This window comes from Stegodyphus dumicola, chromosome 4 (assembly GCF_044657685.1).
Source record: "Stegodyphus dumicola isolate Sdum_Otavi_A_Nest chromosome 4, ASM4465768v1".
NCBI lineage: Eukaryota > Metazoa > Arthropoda > Arachnida > Araneae > Eresidae > Stegodyphus > Stegodyphus dumicola.
Window position 1 is genome coordinate 39796246 of NC_140771.1, and position 23360 is coordinate 39819605.

The 23360-nt window shown below is 34.4% G+C and overlaps 1 protein-coding gene across 4 annotated transcripts; it reads left to right on the forward strand.

The window, feature by feature from the left end:
• The first annotated feature begins 211 nt into the window (after positions 1–211).
• On the forward strand, positions 212–21617 carry LOC118183620 (uncharacterized). Of its 4 annotated transcripts, none has more exons than XM_085814245.1 (6): positions 220–433; positions 5173–5210; positions 9049–9171; positions 11679–12026; positions 17558–18631; positions 21296–21617. In XM_085814245.1, the coding sequence occupies exons 3-6, from the start codon at positions 9094–9096 to the stop codon at positions 21554–21556; spliced, it is 1761 nt and encodes a 586-aa protein (XP_085670371.1). In that variant the 5' UTR covers positions 220–433; positions 5173–5210; positions 9049–9093; the 3' UTR covers positions 21557–21617. The 4 variants fall into 4 exon arrangements, with proteins under 4 accessions (XP_085670372.1, XP_085670371.1, XP_035209107.2 ...); XM_035353216.2 differs by lacking the exon at positions 220–433 and adding an exon at positions 3069–3182; XM_085814246.1 differs by lacking the exon at positions 9049–9171 and having other exon boundaries at positions 212–433.
• Positions 21618–23360: the final 1743 nt, after the last annotated feature.

Sequence of the window (23360 nt, forward strand, 5' to 3'; positions counted from 1 at the left end):
GTTTGGCGACATTTTGGAGGCGATAAAGGTTACTACCTGGGACTTTGGTAATAATGTGAGCAGTACTCAGTTCCGATTACGCATTATTTTGCGTGAGGGAAATGAGAGATCATGGGATATGTCATGTGATATTAATGGACGAATTACGGTTCTTTAATCGGAAAAGGGAGGAAATCGGGAAAAAATGTGGAAATTTTGTATTTAGCTTTATTCTGTGTTGTGTGAAACAGTGTTGTTTAATTTTTGGATCCCATGGCCCTAACTCAAGTGAATTCGAAATGGGTATTTAGGCATTGTGATAAAGAGAAGTTTGCTTTTAATTTAGCGGAGGAAGTATGGAGGAAAAATTCGCAGAAAAAAATCTTTCAATAATTTTATTGAATGAATTAGAAAAGTGTATCCGCCACGTAATCAAGATTCTGAAGAAGATTAGGTAAGTTAGTATTTTTAATTATTTGAGGATATTATTTTTATGCATTGTTCTAAATGTAAGGTGGAAAGGAATTTGGTATTATTGGGAAAATTTTTATTAGCAATGATTTAGTTTAAAGTAATTAGGATTGTAAGGTAATTTTTATTAATTTAATGTATGTGCTCATTTATATTTTAAGTAGTGTTTTTGAATTTAATTATATTTTAATGAAATGATAGTTATTTTGTGAATTTTATGTTTGTAGGAATTTGGTATACGTTTTAGTTGAAATAAACGTGCATGGAAATAATTTAAATATTTAATACTAGGTATTTGTAATGCTTGCGGTATGAATTCGTTGGTGACGTGTATAATGTAATAGATGATTTAGAGGTAAAAGTTTTTGGATATTTTATTTATTTTATATGTGGAAATGTTCATATTTGTAAAGGGTAAATACTTTTTCGCGATCAGGTAATTTCATATACGTTCTTTTTACCGGGTTTAAAGATTGAGAAAATTGTCATGTATTTTCGTGAAATTTTTCTAATTTATGAGAAAAAAGCAGTGTACATGGATATAGTGAAGAGTGTGCGCAATGCCATTTTTGTGCAATTCTGGGATGTTTTTTTAAGTAAAAATAAGTCGACGTGTACATGGTTTAGTGATATTTTAATTAAATGATAGTTATTTTGTGAATTTTATGTTTGTAGGAATTTGGTATACGTTTAAGTTGAAATAAACGTGCATGGAAATAATTTAAATATTTGATACTAAGTATTTGTAATGCTTGCGGTATGAATTCGTTGGTGACGTGTATAATGTAATACATGATTTAGAGGTAAAAGTTTTTGGATATTTTATTTATTTTATATGTGGAAATGTTCATATTTGTAAAGGGTAAATACTTTTTCGCGATCAGGTAATTTCATATATGTTCTTTTTACCGGGTTTAAAGATTGAGAAAATTGTCATGTATTTTCGTGAAATTTTTCTAATTTATGAGAAAAAAGCAGTGTACATGGATATAGTGAAGAGTGTGCGCAATGCCATCTTTGTGCAATTCTGGGATGTTTTTTTAAGTAAAAATAAGTCGGCGTGTACATGGTTTATGTGTATGTGTTATTTTGAAAAACGCGTAAGGAGTATGGTATTGTGCACTTTTTCCCAATTTTGCAGTGAATATTTGTCATGATTAAGCAGTTTTGTTTGATAAAATTTCTAGCATAAGTGTAATTCGGCTACTAGATTGTTGGAAGAAGTGTTCAGTAGATAAAAAGAAAAGAAACATGTCTTTACTTCGTGAAGACAAAATGGCGGCGGGGAAAAAAAATAGAGGGTTGCTGTAAGAGAGTTGGTTGCCAAATTTTCGCCAAAAAATCGCCAAGTTACCATAATGTAAAGATCAACCAAAAAGTGTATTCACATAATAATGCAATCAATTCTTCAAATGAGCATACCACAGAATCAATAAGCTATACAAAGAATTATTAGAGAACTTACGTCAAAAAGCATAAAACAAGTACATTAAATGTTGATCAGTTACAAGACGTGACAGTTTGCATTTATTAAGCAGTGACTTATAATTTATTTATCTTTTCTAGAACATCTAGTACATCAACTACTTCTTTCAGTTTATGAGTTGAAAAAATATTACCAATTATCTCATGTCAGATATAGCAGCACTTCGGAAACTAGCTAGTTGCCAGGCCGCATAAATTAATTAAATAAATTAAGAATATTTGATTTGGTCTTGTGTAGTGAGAGCATGTTATCAGTGCATTAGCAAATTTCTCAGTAGTTAATTTTTTGCGAAGTTTTCAAAGAGAATGTACTCTAACCGAAAACGTAATTGTTATTTAGGAGATATTTAGAAGTTTTCTAATTTCTTGCTCTTCAGTTTCATATTGTGATATTATAATAGCATTAAGTGCTCATTAAACTCTCTTTTGCCCTTAGGCATTGATAGATTTAAAACTCCAATACTATTAAATATTGGTTACGTAATTTCAAAGGTCCTTCGAAGTAACAATATATCGATATAATGAGAATATATATATTATTAAGTCTTTTATTTATTAAATAAATATTCAAATATCCATATAGCGCAAATTTGCGAAGAAAAAAAATATCAGAAGTAGCAGAACTAAAATAAGCAGAAATAAAGTTTAGAAGTTCTCAAGTAGCTATCTCCTAATTACGCTGCATGAAATTTAAAAGATTCGAACTTATATTTAGAGAAGTACCCCTATTAATCTTCAGATACTGTGAGCAAATTGCAAGTTTCAAGTATCAACTGCAAAATCTTGCATAATAAAATCTTTGTTTAATCCCTAAACTAACGTATGAACTTTCATGTTTATCTTTCATTCATTATCCCTAAATCTTAAAGATATAGTTATTTCACTTATATTCTTTAAGAGTTAAATTTAAATGTAAAAGGACAATATTTACCGGTAAAAGAATTCTCAGAAACCGATATTGCTTCCTATAACAGAAATCGGTTATACCTTTTCTTCCCAGTAGGTTTAAGCATGCGCCATAAGTTCGCAGTGGCATCATGCGGCAAAAATGAGAAGTATACTTCTATGATTAATTTTATTACCTTTTATAACTTGAAACTATATTTAATTTTGATATGGCAACAAAATATGCATTCCAAAACAAATTTAGATCAAGATGGTGTAGGATAAAATAGACCGATTAAAAATAAACATGCGCGGAAAGAAACAAATTTTCTGGAAATATGTTTGTCCAATAATTTTGATAGGTAAGCATTTCAATTTGTCGAATCTAAATTATTTAGGTATATTTTATTTAAGTTTATTGTAAATTTATTTACTGCAATGTATTGTTTCATGTAGAAATTGAACGATTACTTTATTTTTGAAACAAAAGTAGACTCTCGATTAACCAGGGTGATGCCGGGAAGGACGTCCTTGAACAAATGAAATCATATTTAATCGAAAAGCAGTTAAATAAACATACTATAATTAATCGAAAAATATAGTTGAACTCTTCTGTTATCGAGACCGAATTCAGAAATGTATGTATGCATGTATGTATGGATGTATCTGTTCATGTATACGTGTTTATATGCCCGTACGTATCCCTATGTATGTGTGTATAAACACACACTTGTATGCACATACACATCTGCACATAAATACATTTCTTAATACGGTGCCGATAACAGAAGAGTACAAATACTATTAATAATGCACCTTTTCAGTAATAATTTCATTTGATTGCATAAATTAAAATAGTGTTAAGAAACACTCTATAAATAATCGATGAATAAACATCATTGGAAGTCATAAAATAAATTAATAAATTACAATAAAGAGCAATATTTACAAAAGATTTTGAACAACGTCATTGAATTCCAACTCATTTATCACTTGCGGCAAAATCCTAATATACAGTACGGCCTCGGTGCAATTTTGTTTGCAGCACCAACTGTCACTGCTGTTAACTTATGTATTTTTCCTTTCATTTCTGCGGCCCACCAGCGGCCGAGCGGTAAAGTCGCTGAACACTGGTAGTTCGGTCCGAGGTTCGAATCCCGCGAACGGGCTGGCTGCATGGGTGTTTTCGTGGTTTTCCCCATGTGTAGCGTGTATACGAGCCATTTTCCCTTAGAAAGTCCTCCACGAAGGCATCCCTCCCCTTAGGCAGATAGCTAATTAGGGCAGTGCTTTGCCATAATTAAATACACCAACACCAACACCTTTCATTTCTGCACTTTCTGCAAAGTTCCGGAGTAAGGTACTCTTTGAGTAAAACCGCCAAATTGGCGATGGGTTACCAAATATGGCTTGTACGACTATTTTTGATACGAAAGAATTCATTATAGATATTTCCTATAATGTTTTGTAGGTATTAGTGTTCCGATTTATAAGCTTAACTGAAGGAAACTTAAAATACCTTCTCATGTCATATGTGTTTGTGTCTGTGTGTGCGCACGCTACATTTGAATTAGATATTTATTTCGAAAATCATTCAATAAATTTATTTATAAGCAAATTTTAGGTTCTTTTAATATGATGGAAATTTCATGATATTCGCTTAAGATTCCAGGCAAGTGTTCCACATAATGATTTTCCGGTAAAACACTGCATTCCTGTGAAAACACCACAGCTTTTCTTCAAATGCAAGAAATGCCACAAATATATATTTTAAAATTGAGTTTAAGGCAAATATCAGGCTTTATCTATAAAAACTTGTAATATAACAGAAAGGAATGCATACGAAAGTGACTGCGTTGCTGGTTAGAGTTGAACAACTGTTATGCATATAACCAGAGCTTGGGGCGCAAGCTGAAAATTTGCGACTTTTACTAAGGTCGTTTCGGTAGTACGTAAGTACCTGAAACATCTCATCTATTCACGCGCTTTCCTGCTTCGTAAGCGTACATCCTTGCGAGTTAAACGTCATACGTTTCTTTAGCTGTTACATGAAATTACCGCAGAATCTTTGTGTAAGTTACTTGAATAATATTTCGGATTTTTCAGCAGGTAAATTGCCTTTCAGAATTGACTTACGTTTATGGTTATTGGTAGCAATTATTCCATCATTCCTTAATAAAAAGTATCTATTATACTATTTTTAGACAGATGCCGGTTATTTCGCAACCCGATCTATACGCCGCCGGATAATCGAGAGTTGACTGTACATGGATTTCAATATATGATTCTGTTATTTATGTTGTTATGATAGAAGTGTGATACTAGAAGATGCTTTATTGATTTTCTTTTCAGTTATATTGGTGCTCTTCATAAAATGGTGTCTAAATAAAGTAAGTAAATTTTCTTAATGTATATTTGCATAAAATGAACATTGTTGTAATTTAACTGCTGAAATAATGAGAAATCAGGGGAGGAGTAAATAAACTTTATAAGATCCTCTTAATTTGCCTCTACCAGTTTACTTACTTTTCAAACCAAAGTTTTTCTGAATTAACTCCTCTGTTCTTTATTAGTTGCTATGCTGATTAATTTTTAACAAAATCATGTTCTTTGAAATAGCTTGTTCTTCTTTTGCCATGATAACATTTAGTACTTTAATAACTCTAATTGCTTCAATTTATTATTCCATTTATCTGTATTTGGTTAAGTTTCAGTTGGGGGCATGAGGCAAACATTGGTAAATATGAACATTACTTTGAAGAGTTGCAACTTCCCATTTTAAAGCTACAATATTTGATTAAGCCAATGCCATTATACTTGTCGTCCAAAGTTTCCAAACTCATATCCCTTAATATTAATCCAATATTTCATTAACCTTTTCTTTCTTATAACTATAAATTTCACGTATGGAAAGAATGGTTTTAGAAATACTTCCTTGTTAAGGCCGTTACCGCATACGCCTTTCGCGGTATTCGAAAAACGTATGTTACTCGTTGAGAGATTTATTTACTGATTTTAGGCGACAAAGTGCGGTGGTTGTTGTTACTAGGAATTACCTAAATTTCAGTCTCCCTTCTCCAAAATTGAGGTTACTTTTTTAAAGAGCAATTTATGCTTAATCAGTCTGGTAGCCATGATTCGAAGATACTTTACAAACTGACTAATTAAAATTTTAAAGCAAATAATGAATTCTAAATCGTGCAATTTATGATAATGTACTTGAAACCTATATCTAATTTATTATGCACTTCTGCTTGAAAGTACAACAGCTGTGTTTGGTGTGACAAACAGTCACATCCTTAATATTAAAAAAAATTATGTGTACACCACATGACTTCCTTGTACGGAATATTAAATTAGATGCATTTTTCCTGCATTTAGTTTAAACTTATTTCCTCGAATTTCATTAGAGATATATTTCTCATTCAATGAATTCAGTTCTCACTTCTCGACAAGGCAAAAATGCATGAAACCTCAAAATTTCTTTATTAAAAGTTTAAAAATGAGGAAAAATATAAAGCATAAATACAGCTAAAACAATTTAAACAACAACGTTTACAATTAAAATTAGAGTTTCTATACAAAAACAAGCAATTCAGCCAGCAGGCAACTCACTCGGAAAAAGAGACATCCTATCCGGCAAAAAGTCCTGTGGACGCTGAGTCAATATATTGCATAATTTAATAACTTAAATGATAATTCCAGAATGGGTTAAGCATAATTTAATTCGCAATAATAAAAGAAGACGTTACTTTGTTGTTGCAAAGCTTACTTTCTTTAGAGGGGAAACAAATCCACTATTCTGCTAAGTTGCAATTGTAAACAAATATGGTTAAAAAAATAGGCTTAGCCTCACTTAAACAACTTTTAAATTGCTGATAATTCTGCAACTATAGCAGGCAAGTTAACTAAAGGCATAAAAACCTTAACCGGAAGATAAGAACAACTTAATTCAATCATTTTTAAAGCAACTAATGCACAATTTACAAACATATAAGAATGAAGAAACTGAGTTCACTGAGCCGAATAACACAGTGGATATATAGATACTAACGGGCAAGCCCGCCAGCTGAGCGGGCTGAAGCCCGCTAGTATAAGGGGTGTGATGCCTTTGTGGAGGACATTTTAAGAGGAACCGGCTTAATTTCGCCAGGACTCGAAAGTTGGACCGAACTACCAGTGTTCAGCAATTTTACACGGGCTTTGCCCGGTTTATTCACATACGGATACATGTAACACATGTGAAAAATCACGAAAACACCCATGCATCCACCCCGGTAGAAGGAATTCGAAAGTTGGACCGAACTACCAGTGTTCAGCGGATTTGCGCGGGCTGCCCCCACTTTATTCACGTATGCGACCAGAATATACTGCATACACGATACATATGCCTAAAATCACGAAACCACCCATGCAGCCAGCCCTTTCGCGGGTGTTCGAAAGTTAGAACGAACTGCCAGTGTTCAGCGGGCTGCGCCCGCTTTATTCACCTATGCATCCAGAAAATACTGCATACAATATACACCTGCGGAAAATCACGAAAACACCCACGCAGCCAGCCCGCTCACCGGGATTTGAAAGTTGGTCCGAACTACCAGTGTTCAGCGGCTTTGCGCGGGCTGCGCCCGCTTTGTTCACGAATGCATTCAGAAGGTACTGTTTACACGATATATATGCGGAAAATTCCGAAAACACCCATGGAGCCATCCCGTACGATTTTATTCACAATTTGGTCCGAACTACCGGTGTTCTCCGGTAGCTTTATTCACGTATGCATCCACAAGATTCTTCATAAACGTTACACATGCGAAAAATCACGAAAACAGGCATGCAGGCAGCCCAATCCCTGGTATTCGAAAGTTTGACCAAATTACCAGTGCTCAGGCGTTTTGTGCGGGCTGCGTCTGCCTTATTCATATATGCATCGAAAAGATACTGCATACACATTACACTTGCGGTAAATCACGAGAACTCCCTTGGTACCGGCCTGTTCTTCTGGATTCGAAAATTGCCCCGAACTACCAGTGTCCAGCGGTTTTGCGAGGGGTGCGCCCGCTTTATTCACTTATGCATCCAAGAGATACTGCATACACAATACACAGGCGTAAAATCACGAAAACACCCACCGTTCGTCGGGATTCGAAAGTTGGACCGAACTACCAGTGTACATCGATTTTACTTGGGCTGCGCCCGCTTTATTACATATGCATGCATAAGATACTGCATACACTATACACAACCGGAAAATCACGAAAACACCCATGCAGCCAGCCCGTTCGCCGGGATTCGAAATTTGACCTAACTACCAGTGTTCAGTGACTTCAGTGACAAAATTTCAACGTTCTGAAGCTATTACGTTTTTGAGTTATGCGAGATACAGGCATGCGTACATACGTACGTACGCATGTACGTACAGATGCCACGAAAAAAATCTCCTCTGAATCCATTTTAAATCAGTTTTATGATTCGTTTGGAGAAAAAGTCTTTTATTCTTTTAGTCTTTATTCCTTACGTACAGATGTTATGCAAAAACATCCTTAAATTGCATTCGATAGAGGTCAATATGGATATTTTCATTGAAATATGATACCAGAAATTTTTCACAATCACAATACTTCCTTTTTACTTCGTACAAGGAAGTAAAAAAGTGGTAAAACTAACAAAGCATTTATTATACGAACAACTTAACTCTTAAGGCTCTGTAATCAAAAAGGAAAATACAAGCTGTTTCCAATTCTTAAAAGCTAAATTAGAGTTAAAACCTAAGAGTCTTTTATAACATATTTTATTTAACATTACCCATTTACGATGCAGAATAGAAACAAGTTATAAACTGTCTGTGAAGAATCATAAAAAATACTATTAGTAGCTCGTTTAAACAAGGAATTTGCGATTTAAAACAATACGAATAAAAATGATTGCGTAAAGTTAACTTTGAGAGGCTTAAACTGGAAATTTATTAGTTACATTAAAATATTACTGATGAACAAGTGCCCTCTTTTGCTGTTGAAGCAAGCTACGATATAACTTTAATTATCGTTTTTTTAATTGGTGCTAAATAAATAGCGATATTTTGTCCCAAATAGCGCCAACCTTTACCTTCACTAGAGCTTAACCTGTCTTTATGATTTTAACTTTAAATTTGATAGATATGTACTGAAAGGAAACTTAGAACATTTTTACGTTTACACTGCTTCAAATTCTCATTTCTTTCAATCTTTCTTATAGCTGAAATGCTTTCTTCGTAACAATAGTCAGGGAGATGTGACGCAAATGTTAAATATTCCGCAGCACAATTCCCTGTTAAAGTTTCAGTGGGAACTGACACAAGTTCGTGATGTAATCAAAAAGGTAAGAAGGGTTCATTATACCTACGCTAAATATAAGGTTGTTTTTTACGATTTTGATTGAAGGTAAGAAGGGCTTTATAATTGAAAAATTAATTTAGTTTTAATCAATATTGGTTTCATGTCAAAAGCTTACACGAAAAAAAAAAAAAAAAAGGCTCATGTAAAATCCCAGTGTCGTTAATACTTCACATGAATATCCCAGTACGTCACAAAAAACTGCTTATTCGAAGATTATGTCAAGTATATGTAAATGCCGCACAATCATCTGCATGCTTTAATTATCACGTTAAAAATAATACTGATTTTAACATACATTTTTCACCATATTCTGTGCTTTTTAAACCTCAACGAGTGTTATATTTATTCAATTTAGTTTGGATAATCTTCATATTCAAATGTATACATGCCGCTCTGCGTCTATTTACATGTTAGGCAAATGTGTATGTCATCATTTGAAATATATTAATTAAATCGTTCCAATAGTTATTATTTCCTAGTTATTAATGCACGTATTTCAGATTTGTTTATCCTGTAGAACACTCCAGTTACTGATTGAAAACAAAATCATAGAAATTTTTATCATACTTGAAATCTTCAAAATCAATTTTGATCGCATTTTCTCACAATCAGCAAAAATATTTAGTGAATTATTTGTCGTTGGAATTATTTGTCGTCTCTTTTTAGGAAAATGTCCTTTACCATTCTTGTTTGTGAATAGCGTGCTGAGTTAGATCAAGTTATGAAATCAAATCAGTCAAATTAAATCGTTACATTTGTGTGATTAAACATAAAATAAACGAAGCTGATTGCCGACTGTAATAATGCAATAGTTAAAAAGAGCATGATCCTTCGTTCTTACGGAAATGGCTGTCTTTATGGGCGACTACTACTACTACTACTAAAAATGCAGCAATTCGTTATCACTTTTGCCAGTAATTAATATTTTCATGTTTTCCTAGCTAAACCTCTGTAATGGTGGCATAAATCTGGCTAAAAACAAGAGTAACTTGCATATAATAAACGTTTTGCTAGTTTATATGTCAGGAAGAGGAGAATATTTTTATTGTAATTGAGCGAAGTAACCATAATTTTGCATCACCTTTTCCATAATAAAAGATCAGTGTAACTTTGCTTGGTATTTATTTGATATAATTTGCCTTCATTTCATATTTCTTCCTTTTAATGTTTTCAAATTCTGGGAGCTATGCTATAGTATAACTGGCTATTAATTCATGCTTCTGCAGCAGTATAAAAAGCAGAAATCCTGTATACTATACTACTACTGATACTATACTACTACTGAGACAGATATTTCCTAATCACTTGGAATTTCCTGCGGGCGATATTACTAAACGCTTACAACTCACGTAAAAAACGATAAATATTTTTAGAATAATAAATGTTTCTGCCGTTGTATGACAAATCCAGGTTGATAACTCAAGAAGAATTCTGAGTGAAAGAAATGCTTCTATCTCTGCCATGGGTATCAATGAATTTACGCTATGGTTATCAACGAGGGAGGAGGGCAACGTGATTTTTTTACCCTGCCTCATCCCATTATAAGTCCAGACATTCCACGTAGGGTATCTGATATTGTCCTATCCATCTTCTATTACAATCAAATGAAAGAACTTTCAAAAAACAGATTTACATAAGCCTATTCCGTGTAGTCGTAATCATATGTCTGGTTTTCCCAACGTGTAACACTGTGAGGATTTAGACATTAGCTTACTTTGCTACAACTGTCTGGTGACACCATCTCTATAATGAACGTTAACAACTGCACCACCGCTGCTTTTATACCCTTGGAAAGGGGAAATGTTCATGAGAGTTTTAGAAACCAAACAAACTGCCAAGGCGTTTTGTTTGTTTGGCCAAACCAAACCAAACCAAACAAACTTTCTAAACAACAAGATGTTGTTTAGAAACCAAAAAACTGCCGCCAAGGCGAAAGTGTACTTTGTCCTTGGAAGCCGATATTTAGATCTGTCACCAATGCAAGCGCTTACTGGTCGCTGAGCTGCTGCAGAGTAAATGCTAAGGGAAACTGGCTAGTTTTATTCATCCACTCACCGTGAAGAATTCTCTTCTTAGGCAGATAACTGTATGCTTTCTCGTATTAAAAATTAATTAAACAAATGTAAATATCTACATTTTTTACAGAAATTGAATCCCGGAAAGAGCTATCTCCATGCCGCCTGGGTGATGAAAAATAAATATCTTAAATGCAATATTTAAATTTGTGAAATGAATTATTTTTTGACTATTATCTCTAAGACTGTAGTGAGATTATATAAAAAACATTGATTAAAAGTATCATGACACTTCTAGTTTCTACATTAAAGCAGTTTAATTATACGAATATATCAAAATGAAACAAATAAGTTTGTTATCACTTGATTATGCTTTCGCGTTCTTGACAATTATTCGATTATGTTTTAAAATTAAATCCTCATTTAAAAAACTATCAAGTAAGTAGTTAAATATAAAAAATAATCAATCTTGCAGATGTGCGCTGACAACGAGTTGTTGAAGAAAAACGTACAGTTCCAGTTCTGTTCATTCTCCAAACAATTCGCGGATGATATGCTCTGCAGAAAAGCTTCTGTATTGGACAAGACTTTCTCTTTCATGACCTCAAGACAGGTTTCAGCTGATGAAAAATTTGAGCAAATCTACAGCACAACAGAAAGATTAAAGAGCGAATTTTTGAATTTCAAAGATAAATTTTTAATTCTTCTCGATTCCCTGAAAAGGGATGAGGAACCAACAACGGAATTCTCATCCAGTTCTGTGAAAGATCCTTCACAAACTGAAGAAAATATCATGGATATGGATAACCAAACCGAAGACCTGGTAAGCTTTATAAATAATACCCTTAGAAAACATGCAGTATGCATGACATCCGCGTAAGAGATTAAGTCGAGTTTAAAATTATACTAGCGGGCAAGCTCGCCAGATGAGCGGGCTACATCATTCTTTCCACGCAATAAACCAATTAGTAAATAATTTTTTATTGCCAAATCAGGAAACAAAAACTTTTGTCAATTCAGATTAATACGTATGACGTCATAATTTAAATTTAATGTAATATAACAACATTTTCTCAATATAAATAAAAGGCTTAACGTGTTATTAATATATCGTGTCAATTATACTAATTTGAAACAAAAAAGTTGCCAACAATAGCTATTTATTTAAAATGCTGACATTAAGGAAAGATTTTCGGCATACAGTGACGTCACGTGCAATCGCGTTCTTTGTTCAATGTCAGAATATGACTTTATATAATAATAATATGTTTAAAGTTTGGCAATGCTATTTTTAGTCCGAAGGGGCTTTGTCGCTGAGAGACTATTGTTTTCATTTTGAGTTGAATCACTATAAATGTCCATTTCACTTTTCAAACTGTTGCCACCAAATGTTAGAGTCCTGCATTATATTTGAAAAAATTAAATAATGAAAAATCTGCATAAATGTATGTCCATTTCTCGCATTGTGATAAAACAACGGTACATAGGGTCATCGAATTTTGAATGACGTAATCCTACTGCGAATATGGGCATGTGGAAGCCCAAATTTGAAATTTGAAATTTGTTTTATGATCGATTTCCTATTTTTTAAAACTTTAACGAATTTTTGATTAACAAACTCAAGGATTTCAATGCGAGCAATGGCAACGTTGTACAGAAAAAACATTTTTATCTCCAGCGTGCGAGACTGTGTATCGAAAATTCTAAAGACAGGCTCATTTTAAAATTATTTTGCGATATTGCTCTTGAACTAAATTTTATGGTTTAAGTGGGAAGAACGTGATGTTTAATAAATAAAGGTAACAGACAAAATGTTTTAAAAAAAACGCTTCTTTGGACGTAATTTAAAATCTGAAACCTTTCATATTTTTTAAATTTTTTAAATTTTGTTATTTCATATTTTGTTAAACTTACAATTTTTATATTAACAAACTTTACGATTTTAAAGCAAGTAGTGGCAACGCCTTTTCGAAATAAAGCAAGTTTTTATCTCAAGCGCGCAAGACTGTTGCCACTCGGAAAAAATGGGTGAGAAAAATTAGCGTTTTCAGAGTTTTTAATTAATATGGGCTGATTAAAGTCATTCAAACATAATAATGATCGAAATGGCTTCCCACGAATTTTTTAAATCGGGAATAATATATTTAATGTTTGACAATGCTGTTTTTATTTCCTATTTTGTAAAACTTCCAAATATTTTATTAAGAAACTGTACGATTTGAAAGCGAGCAGCGGTAACACTTAACAGATTTTCATCTCTAGCGTGCGAGACTGTTGCCACTCAGAAAAATGAAGGACGAAAATTAAATTTTAATGAAATCTCGGCTAATTAAAGTCGTACGAACATGAGAATGGTCGAAATGGTTTCCCACGAATCTTTGTAATCCGGGAGTGCTTGGCGAAACTCTCGAAGCGCAACTCCCCGCCGTTCTAGAGGAGATAATGCCACAAACAAACAAACAGACAGACGCGCACAGATTTTAATAGTATGGATACTCTTTTAACATGTACTGATATTTAACTTTTTTTTTCTAGGAAAGTGTAGAGTCATTAGATTATTTTGAAGCAAGAGACGTGAAAAATGTGCAGGATGTGTCCCTTGTCGGGACTCGAACCCTGGGCCTCTCGAATACGCGCCTAGTGTGTTACCGTTACACCACGAAGTTATGCGGAAAGGAAGAAGAAAATACCCTATATAAACTTCCGCTTTTAAAGGGAGACTGGGGATTAGGAGATCCAATCCCCAATTCCTGCTGGTGAGGAATTATCATCAATCACCTTTTAGTTCGGGCGCCACTGTAGAATCATCAGCTTATTTTCAAGCAGGAGACGTGAAAACAGCAATGTCCTCCCCCGGACTCGAACCTGTACCTCTCGAATACGCACCGAGCGTGGTGCCATTGCACCATGAAGGAAGCGGAAGAAAGGAGAAAATACCTTATGTAATTCCCCTTTTAACGAGAGACTGGGGAGCAGTTTCTGACAAATATTTAATTTCTTCCTGTTTCTGCGTCCATCTTTCTAATAAATTAGCTCGTATTATGAGAGCACTTAAACAACATATCGTTCGAATAGTAAATCCAAATATTTATAAAGCATATTTAGAGTTTTTCTTAAACTATAGCTCGAATAACAATCAACACTTTAATTTTGAAATTAATCTGCTTTTAATTCATTTAACTTCTAACTTTCTTCTTGTCATTGGCTTAAAACTCCTATTCCGATTACGAACAATGTACAGAAATTCAAGAATCAAAACTCAGAGTATATAAGGTGCTTGTCAACTGTTTCAGCAAAATAAACACGATATACTATCCTAAACACGAAAAATATTTACCGTGGAGGTTAAAGCCGCATTCCACTGAGAATATCGGAAAAATTAAATCGCCAAATCGAACTTCTAACAATTAAAAAAAAAGAGGGCGGTTAATTAACTAAATTATAAGGTGTAAAGATTAAAGAAAGACTTAAAATAGGTGCTCAGAGGGCCATCCAAGAGGGCCATTGTATAATGCACCGATCAATGAACGTCTAGTGCTCCCCTCTTAGACTCCTAGCATCGTGTTTATCTTGTCTATTGCAGCAGACAATCATCTCTCCAAGACATCCTGAATCACCGTCACACGTCACCGGTAATTACGGGCATACAAAGTCAACTTTACCACAGCAGATATAACAGCATTCAACTAACCCGGGTCAAGGCACAAGAGGGCACAGAGGGCAACGAGGCTGCAGACGTCCTGGCAAAGAAAGCTGCCAAAGGAACCGATGCCCACCCATAGAACATCCCAGCTCCGCCGTCTCATCAAAACTCAATGTTGCATCAAGCAGTCCTCAAAGAGTGGCAACATGAATGGAACACAAGTGAAACAAGTCGCCATACCTATATCTTCCTCCCAAAAGTGTCAACGGCCCGTTTCATTGCAACCCCACAACTCATAAGATATATCACTGGACACGGCCCTTTCCCTTCATATTACTTCAGACACCATATCTCCAACACGGACATCTGCATCTGCGGCCGAAATGGAGCACCCGATCATTACATCTTCCACTGCCCAATGACAACCTTAATTCATATTAAGCATCTTACAACAATAACTGAGACCTTCCAACGCTACATTATCAGCACTAAGTCAACAATAATACAAATCTGAAAAACCATCCACGCATTAAACTTCATGGGAAGATGTGTGCCAAACATACTAAACCCTCGCCAACTTCCCAGTAACAACCCACCACACGATCTACATAAGGCAACCAAAGAGCATCGACTTCAACACTTTAGGTTCCATGAAACTCCATGCAATTGTGACAAGATGCAATACCTGTACTACACTGTCATAACTACTACAATTTATGTAAACTACAACTATGTGAACTGTGCTACTGGGAAAACTACGATCTGTGTTTACCAAAACCACGAACTTTGCAAATGCGCAAACTGCGAAACTGCAAAGTGTATAAATGTGCATCCTCCTGTACTACAATTGCCGCTATTTGCATCACTACAACCGCAGCCAGCTGCACCCTCCTCTTTCCTCCGTCAAAATTCTCGCAACGATCTGTGAACAGCGAGCTCATAAGTGCACGTTCGCAAACAGAGACCTCAAGCAACTGTAAACTATGTGCAAATTATGAACAACACACGCAAACACCGAATTATTTGCGACTATGCACATGTGCAAACTGTTTACCTATGTGAACTACGCAACCGTAGACAACCTTTATGTGCAAACGCTGGTGTCATCTATGCCCTACGAACACCTAGCACAGAACTCAACTTATTATGCACCACATGCCAGTTGAGATCATAATCCTAGCAGCTTAGCTCAACACATGCCTTAATTATATTTCTTTGCATGTTTTAATTCTTGCTAATTCTTGCTCTTGCCTTTTTTTTTTTTTTTTTTTTTTTTTTTTTTTTTTAAATTCTGCAACATTTTTGTTTCCTTGCCATTTCTGTTCAGCCAAAGTCTCTCCAAATCTAAAACAAAACACGAGCGCCCTTGTTTGGCCATGTACAAACTTCTTCATGTCTCAATAAACTCCCGATGCAGCCTCTTGGGACTCCAGGGAGTTGTTGCCGCTAGATAGAAGAGGACGTAGAACATACGCCTATTTACCTATGTTAGACACCAGGCGTCCCCGTTTTCCGTAACCTGTAACCTATCTATTGCAACAACGACTCTCACGTCGACAAAAGGTAAAGTACAGATGAAGACAAAAGCCATCGGTCCACACCGTCTAGTCCATCATTCGGGAGGATGAGGCATTGAAAAAACGTCAGACCGCGGGGTTAAAACATGCCGTGGCTACATTAAGCGTAAACTTGCCAACTGTATGATGAAAAGAACAGCCTGCAACATACTGGGACTGACTTCACGTTCCTGGAAGACACTGTACGCGTTCCTGGAAGACACTGTACACTGCCCCGGTCAGACATTCTGACAATAGGTAAAGACCCACTAGGCAATCCCCAAGGATACCTGCCTGGAAATTCACAGCAAAACTCTGCTGTTGTTTATAGTGACGCAGATAATGATCTAAGTCCAGATGTATTCATTGGAAGAGTTGAATGCCTTTCTGGGTAATTGAGGCCTCACTACTGAATAACACAAAGGGACAAGAATTTGATTATTATTTGCGTCTGAATAACCCACCTCAGGAACTCTAACTGGCGGGGATGGATATCTGCTTTCAAAGATTGGACATTCTGCATGCAAGAGGTGTATGCATGCTTCATGTAGAACATTCCATATTGTATTGTGATAAATACTATTGTGGAATGCCATGGCATGCGTTTTGTAGAAAGAGCTGCTACAAATCTCTCCAAAACACGCTCTTCCACTTCTGGTATCTGTATACTTCGCGTACCTGCACCTCTGATGTAATAAATAAGCCCGTTTTACTCTGTTTTATATTAACACAGTAGAAGGTAAAATGATGTGAAATGGTATGGGATCCGACGCATCGGAAATCTCTCGCAGTAAATTCGTTGATTCATATCCGTTCCCATTTCCTTGACTTCACATTAGATGCCTATCTTTCAATTCATTATTTTAAAGAACAAGATTTTGCTTCGGCTGGCAGTCTATTTAACCTTCATGGGCCAACTATGTTCGACTGTTGATACCATTTCTCTGTAATGGAATTTCGCATACACTAAATATATTAGCTCTTAATTAGCTCATATTTCCTTTTCGATTATGTATTTTATTTTTTATCCTTATTTCGATTAGCATGCAAAAACGTTGCACAGAAAGATTAACTTAATATTAAAAGTGCATTTCATAATATTATTAGAATGTTATTCTTATTGTAAATTTTGCTAACGAAATTTCTTTACCACAGTTATTTCAGGATGGGAATTTCTTAGAATTTCTTATTTCAATTAAAGACGTCTTCATTAAACTCAACTGTGAAAGGAGAAAGAAAGGAAATAAAATGCTGAAGAGTATCTTAACTTGTATTGAGCAAAATCGTGATGTCATAAGAAAGGACGTAGCGAGATTGTTGGAGGCTTTTCAGTACCACTTAACAGAAGGTGAAAGCCGATTTTCCATGTTGTTTCAAGCACAAGAGGTCGAAAAAAGTTTGCAAGAGACACTTAGACGCCTCGACCAACAACAGCTAGAGATAGAAGCCATCCACAACGCTCTAAAATCCTTCAGCCAAAAGTTCGATTACATCAGTCAGAAATCCAGCCTGGAGCAGGACTGGACAAAGTACGATAAAGCTGCTAAACGTCTCAAAGATGCTCAAATAAATCTGATGAATATAACAAGTAAGATGAATATTGTTACGAAAGTCCCTGTTGAAGAAATTGCGAAGTTAGAAAGAATTTTGGAAAAGTTCAGTCATGTTGTGAAAGATGGGAAGTTTACTTCTGACATGCATTCGATAACACAGAATGAACTATCTACTCTTCCTCTAAATCAGCTTTTTACGGAACTGAATGAAAAACTGGATCATTTATCTGTAATGTTTTCTTCTCGAAACAGAGAAGAGTACTGGATGCTGAAATCATCGGTAAATCTGGACATAGTGTTCGATCTGGTTAACAGCGTAGCTGATGCATGCACTCATCTAATAAGTCAACTTTCAGACAGCGAAACTGCTTATAAAAATTGCTTGATTGATACAGATTGTGATGCACAAGGAAATCATGAAGAACAAAACTCTCCACAACTAGGAAAGGAACAACGGAACATAAATGATACCGTTAAATCAGTTGTAAAACGTGAGGAAAAGACAGGAAATATCCAAGAATCTAAAGAGGAAAATGTTCGGCAAGGAGATAATTTTCTTGAAAATGCTACAAAATTATTTTATTTTATGAGAAATCAGAATAGACAATCCCAAAAGGAATCACCGAATTCGCTTGCAGAGACAGAATCCACAACATCTATAAGACTTTCAAATGAAGTAAGTGTGTGCAATTACTTTACCGTTAATTTTATTCATAATACAACGTATAAGAATCTCTTAATAAATTAAAAGTAAATTTACCAACATTTTCAGTTTTCGACAATCTCATAAAATTCCCAATTAAAACCGGTTTACTGGTAATTTACTGATATCTTTCCTTTCGAAACATTTATTGAAAACATAAGAATAAATAAAACAAAATAAACATTTTATTCCAAACTTATAAGACGATATGTCAGTTGTCAATGGAACGACTGATCGCTGAGTCAATGAAAACGAATATTCATTGAGAAGATTAGGTCCCGAAAATTGGACACTCGGTTGTATCAAACACTCAGATCCGTTTTGCCTTTTACAAATATGGTGATCACTGTTTAAAATCCATCATAAATGCTTACATTTTGTTTCTTGATGTTTAATGAAATATGGAAAAATGAAAAGCAGCTTTCTAAATTTGATATATGCTTTCTCGTGCTTTATTTTAAATCTGATAACTACAATAAATTTAAACAGCTATAGCAAAAAGTTATGCTCTAATCTTTAAAAACATTGTCATCAATAAAAGAGATGCAGATTACAATATTACTCAGAATATAAATTCTTTAGCGTTCGTTTAAATGTCATAAAAGAACAGATTTAATGGATTTTTTAAAAGCTATACAGGAGAAGGTTTTGGCTGTAGTATTGAAAGAATAGCAATCAAAATTCAAAATAAATGCAATAATCAATTTCGGATAGTTTAGTTTTTAAAAATGATCAATATCAGTTTTAGAAAAAAATAATAATGATGATGATGAATTCGTATCTTAAAGGTTCTGATTAGTAATTAACTCGTTGCCTTGACGGAGACTGTCAGGCGACTTATGCCCTATCCATGTGTGGTGTTGCTGGCCGTGATCGTATAAAAGTAATTATACTAAGAGTATCAAATGCGAATTAATTCCGCGTAACAGTTAAACTAAAATTTTAGTTGTTAGTACATTGCATGATTATTAATAATAAGAATCAAATGACTTACCCAATAAGGCATGCATGAATCAGTATCTCTCTTTTAAATATACATTTATTAAATCACAAAAACACACATCTCTTGATTAACCTAGATAAATCACAAAAACACACTTTTCTTGATTAGCCTAGATAAATCACAAAAACACACTTTTCTTGATTAGCCTATATAAATCACAAAAATACACTTTTCTTGAATGCCCCTCGGCGTGTCCTACTCGTTAGTCCTACGGGACTGTCACAGCGTTCATTTTTACGGTATATTGCAATTCCTAATCTGGATACATCAAAGGCCCATTACTTATCAGCATCTTGCAAGAAGCTTAATTAATATGCAGTGCAATAATTACTCGTGATAGAAGAGATCAAATTTCTGGCAGATAGGCTTGAAATTGGCGCACATGGTCGTCACTTCGAAACATCCAATTGTCAGGATTATACACGTTGAGTCACAGCACAGGAACAATTTTTACCTCGCAGCCTAATCAGTAAAGTTTACCTGAGTTCTTATATTCTTCGTACAAGAACATATTTTCTCCTCCATTTTATGAAAATGGACATCAGATCGAGTACCGTGGACGATGGCGAGAGCTGTGTCTGTGTGCGTGTGTGTGGCCCGAAGGCCCACACACTCGTTAACACGACGACAGGCAGAAACAACTGTAGACACAGAACAAACTTTTTCATTTAAAACTTTATAAGCCACAAGCGCGTGGTTTGTGCTCATAGTTTAACCTTCGCAGCTTACGAATTTAAGATAACATAAAATGTAAACTAAAATTAAATAGCAACTGACTCTGGAGGATCACAAGATGAAAGCTTAACGAGCTTTTGATCAAATATAAATTAACTGCCGCGTAACTCGACTGACGAAAAGCGAAGGCCGAATAACGTGAATAATACGAAGGTCAGCGTCGCTGCCAATGCTATCTGTCTAGCTTCTAAAAACACCGTTCTCAAATACTCGTAGCTTATTTACATCCTGGTGAGAGCAAACGAAAAGCAGTAGTTCAAATAATAAGGTAATGGGTTAATTAATATAAACATGACAAACTTACTGGTCGTAATATAATGCAATACATATTTTCTTTATATACTCTTAAGCGAATAGTACCTGTCTTTCCATTCGCAGTTTCACAGCTGAAAAATCTTATACATAATTCGAAAGCAGTAATCGAATCAATTTCATATTAAGGTATGATATTCAGATTATTTAATTAACCTTCCTGCTCCCTACATATTCATAAGCTTAAGAACATCTTATATACGGACCTCTGTATTTTTCTGTTAATAAATGTCTTCAAATATTCAGGTTCTTGTTTAGATTATCTTCTATTTAAGATCTTATATTAGGGCAAATATGGTTACTTTCATTTCCAATGCTATGTTTGATGTAATGATTAATATAGCATTTCATAACTGGATAATTTTACACGCCCATTTTTACGCATTTTGGTCCAATATGAACTACTAGATTATATTCAAATCATTGTGACTCAGACCATTTTAGAAACAAAGGAGTATTTAATTTTGTCATTCGATTTTTCATGCATCCTGCTCAATATTAATCTATAATTGCCAAATATCGTTGCACATACATGACGCCTATTCACTAGATTTATATATTATTTTTCACATAATTTTTTTTTCCAGAATCCCCAGGGAAAAGAATGCGAAGAATGGGAAACAATTGCATCAGAAACTTCACTTGGTGGCATATCTACAAGAAGAAACGTTCCGTCTCCAACTGAAACGGCCATCATCTACCCTCAAGAAAACGAAACTGAGGACTGGGAGACTATTGCATCACAAACGACTCTAAGCAGCAAGTGCACCAGACAAACTAGACTAGATATTAATAAATCCTATCGCCAGTACCGCTCCATATTTTTTAATCCAGTATTAAAATATTGAATTACAAAATATGTAAACTACTTTGTGCGTATACTAAGTAATAAAATTTTTATTCTTTGAACTGCAATGCATTTTATAGCTTGTAATAAAATAACTATTATATATATATATACCTTGCTTGATATATATATATATATATATCAAGCAAGGTAGTAATTACAATACTGAATGACCAATTTGGTCTAGAAAACATCTTGCGCAATATGCTGCAAAGTAAGTAAATTAGAAATTGTAGTAAGCTCGCCTAAAAGTTACCTCCAAAAAGTTCAACACGTTTTAAAAAAAATTAATACATATGAAAATCAAACCATTTAACATGTAAAACATTAAAAAACAAAATCAGATAAAAAAGTAAGCGGAAAATGGTAAATTAGCCCAACTCGACTTCCAAACTGGCTTTTCAAGGGAAATTTTATTTGTTTGAACGTCGAATCAAGCTAACCCCATTTCGCGTTTCGCCGAAACAGACAATTGAAACTTTTTCGCTACAAAATTTTTTAATTTAGACAAGGTGTCTTGGAAAATTTTAATAGTCTCAATTCTCTGTTCCAATTTCCCGACGCGTCCGCACAAAATGACACATTAAGGTGTTAAAATATGTAAAAACTATTCCGATACATCTTAAATCTAGACTAAAATAAAAATTAAAATAAAAATTAAAATAAAAATAAAAACAAAAATAAATAGCGGTCTGCTATTAGTCCTAAAAATACAAAAACATACGGGCTGGGCCTGCAAGCTTAAAGATTTATAATTTTATATATTTTAGAAATCTGTAATTAAAATAAAAGAAAATTAAGATCAAAACCAACAAAGTGGGTCTTGCTAAGACCAAGAAAAAGTTGTAACAAAAGAAACAAAAAACTGACCTGTGGCGATGCAGAGCTCTCCCTCTTAAAACTATGTTGAAAAGTAGTTGTAATTCCCTTCTGTGTACTTCAGTCGTGTGACGTATGTAGGGAGGAGCGTTGTTCTGTGGGCATCAGCCAATACGAAAAGATTGTCCGTTAGCTGCAACTCGTCTCCAATTATCGAAGGGAGTCGGAAAACTCGGAAAAACGTGAAAAGATTTCAAAATAGCGTCTGACATGTAGTTGGAAGAAAAAATTGTGACTGAAAATGAAAATGGCTAATTCAGCTAAAACTACAAAACTTGGCCACAAAAGCAAGAGTAAAGGGAAAAAACAGTCATTTGTTAAAAAAAGTCGTAATTCTTCAAGCTAGCGGGCGATCAAGCTACTATGAAAAACGAAAAGGCCCGATTTGTTAATAAAAGCAGTAAAATTGGCCATTATAGAAATTTAAAACTATTTACACAATAGTATTTAAAAGTAAAGTGCCAAAATTTTGGAGGAAAGAGAATGTATAAACAAGAATTATCTGTACATTTTTACATTAGATTCTCTGAATCAGTCATCCATCTTAAACCGTCCTTCGGGCTTTAGACATAAAATATCATTATCTAATTCAAAAAATCTAAAAATAGGTAAGGGTAATGCCAGCTTTTTTTAGGGTATTTTTAATTATTTTATGAGGAATTAGGTTACTTTTCAAAATAGTTTCGAAGTATAGTATTTCATCTTGTAAGTGTTTCGCAGTATTGCAGATTCTAAAGAAACACGATAAGTTCCCCGTGTACCACATAGTATCACATGGGGCTTACAGAAGTAAGTATGAAACACAATGCAAAATAAACAGAACAGAAAACTGAAATAAAATTAAGGATGATTACAAAGTTTTACAATGAATTGACAAAAATTGTTAAAGGCATTTCTCACTGTTAAAGGCACTCTTCACTGTTAAA

Excerpts from the sequence above, each read along its gene's own strand:
- LOC118183620 (XM_035353216.2), top strand. The coding sequence starts at position 3,128 with ATGCGCGGAAAGAAACAAATTTTCTGGAAATATGTTTGTCCAATAATT. Across the intron at positions 12,027-17,557 it reads ATAACCAAACCGAAGACCTG|TTATTTCAGGATGGGAATTT; the intron begins GTAAGCTTTATA and ends TCTTTACCACAG. Across the intron at positions 18,632-21,295 it reads CTATAAGACTTTCAAATGAA|AATCCCCAGGGAAAAGAATG; the intron begins GTAAGTGTGTGC and ends TTTTTTTTCCAG.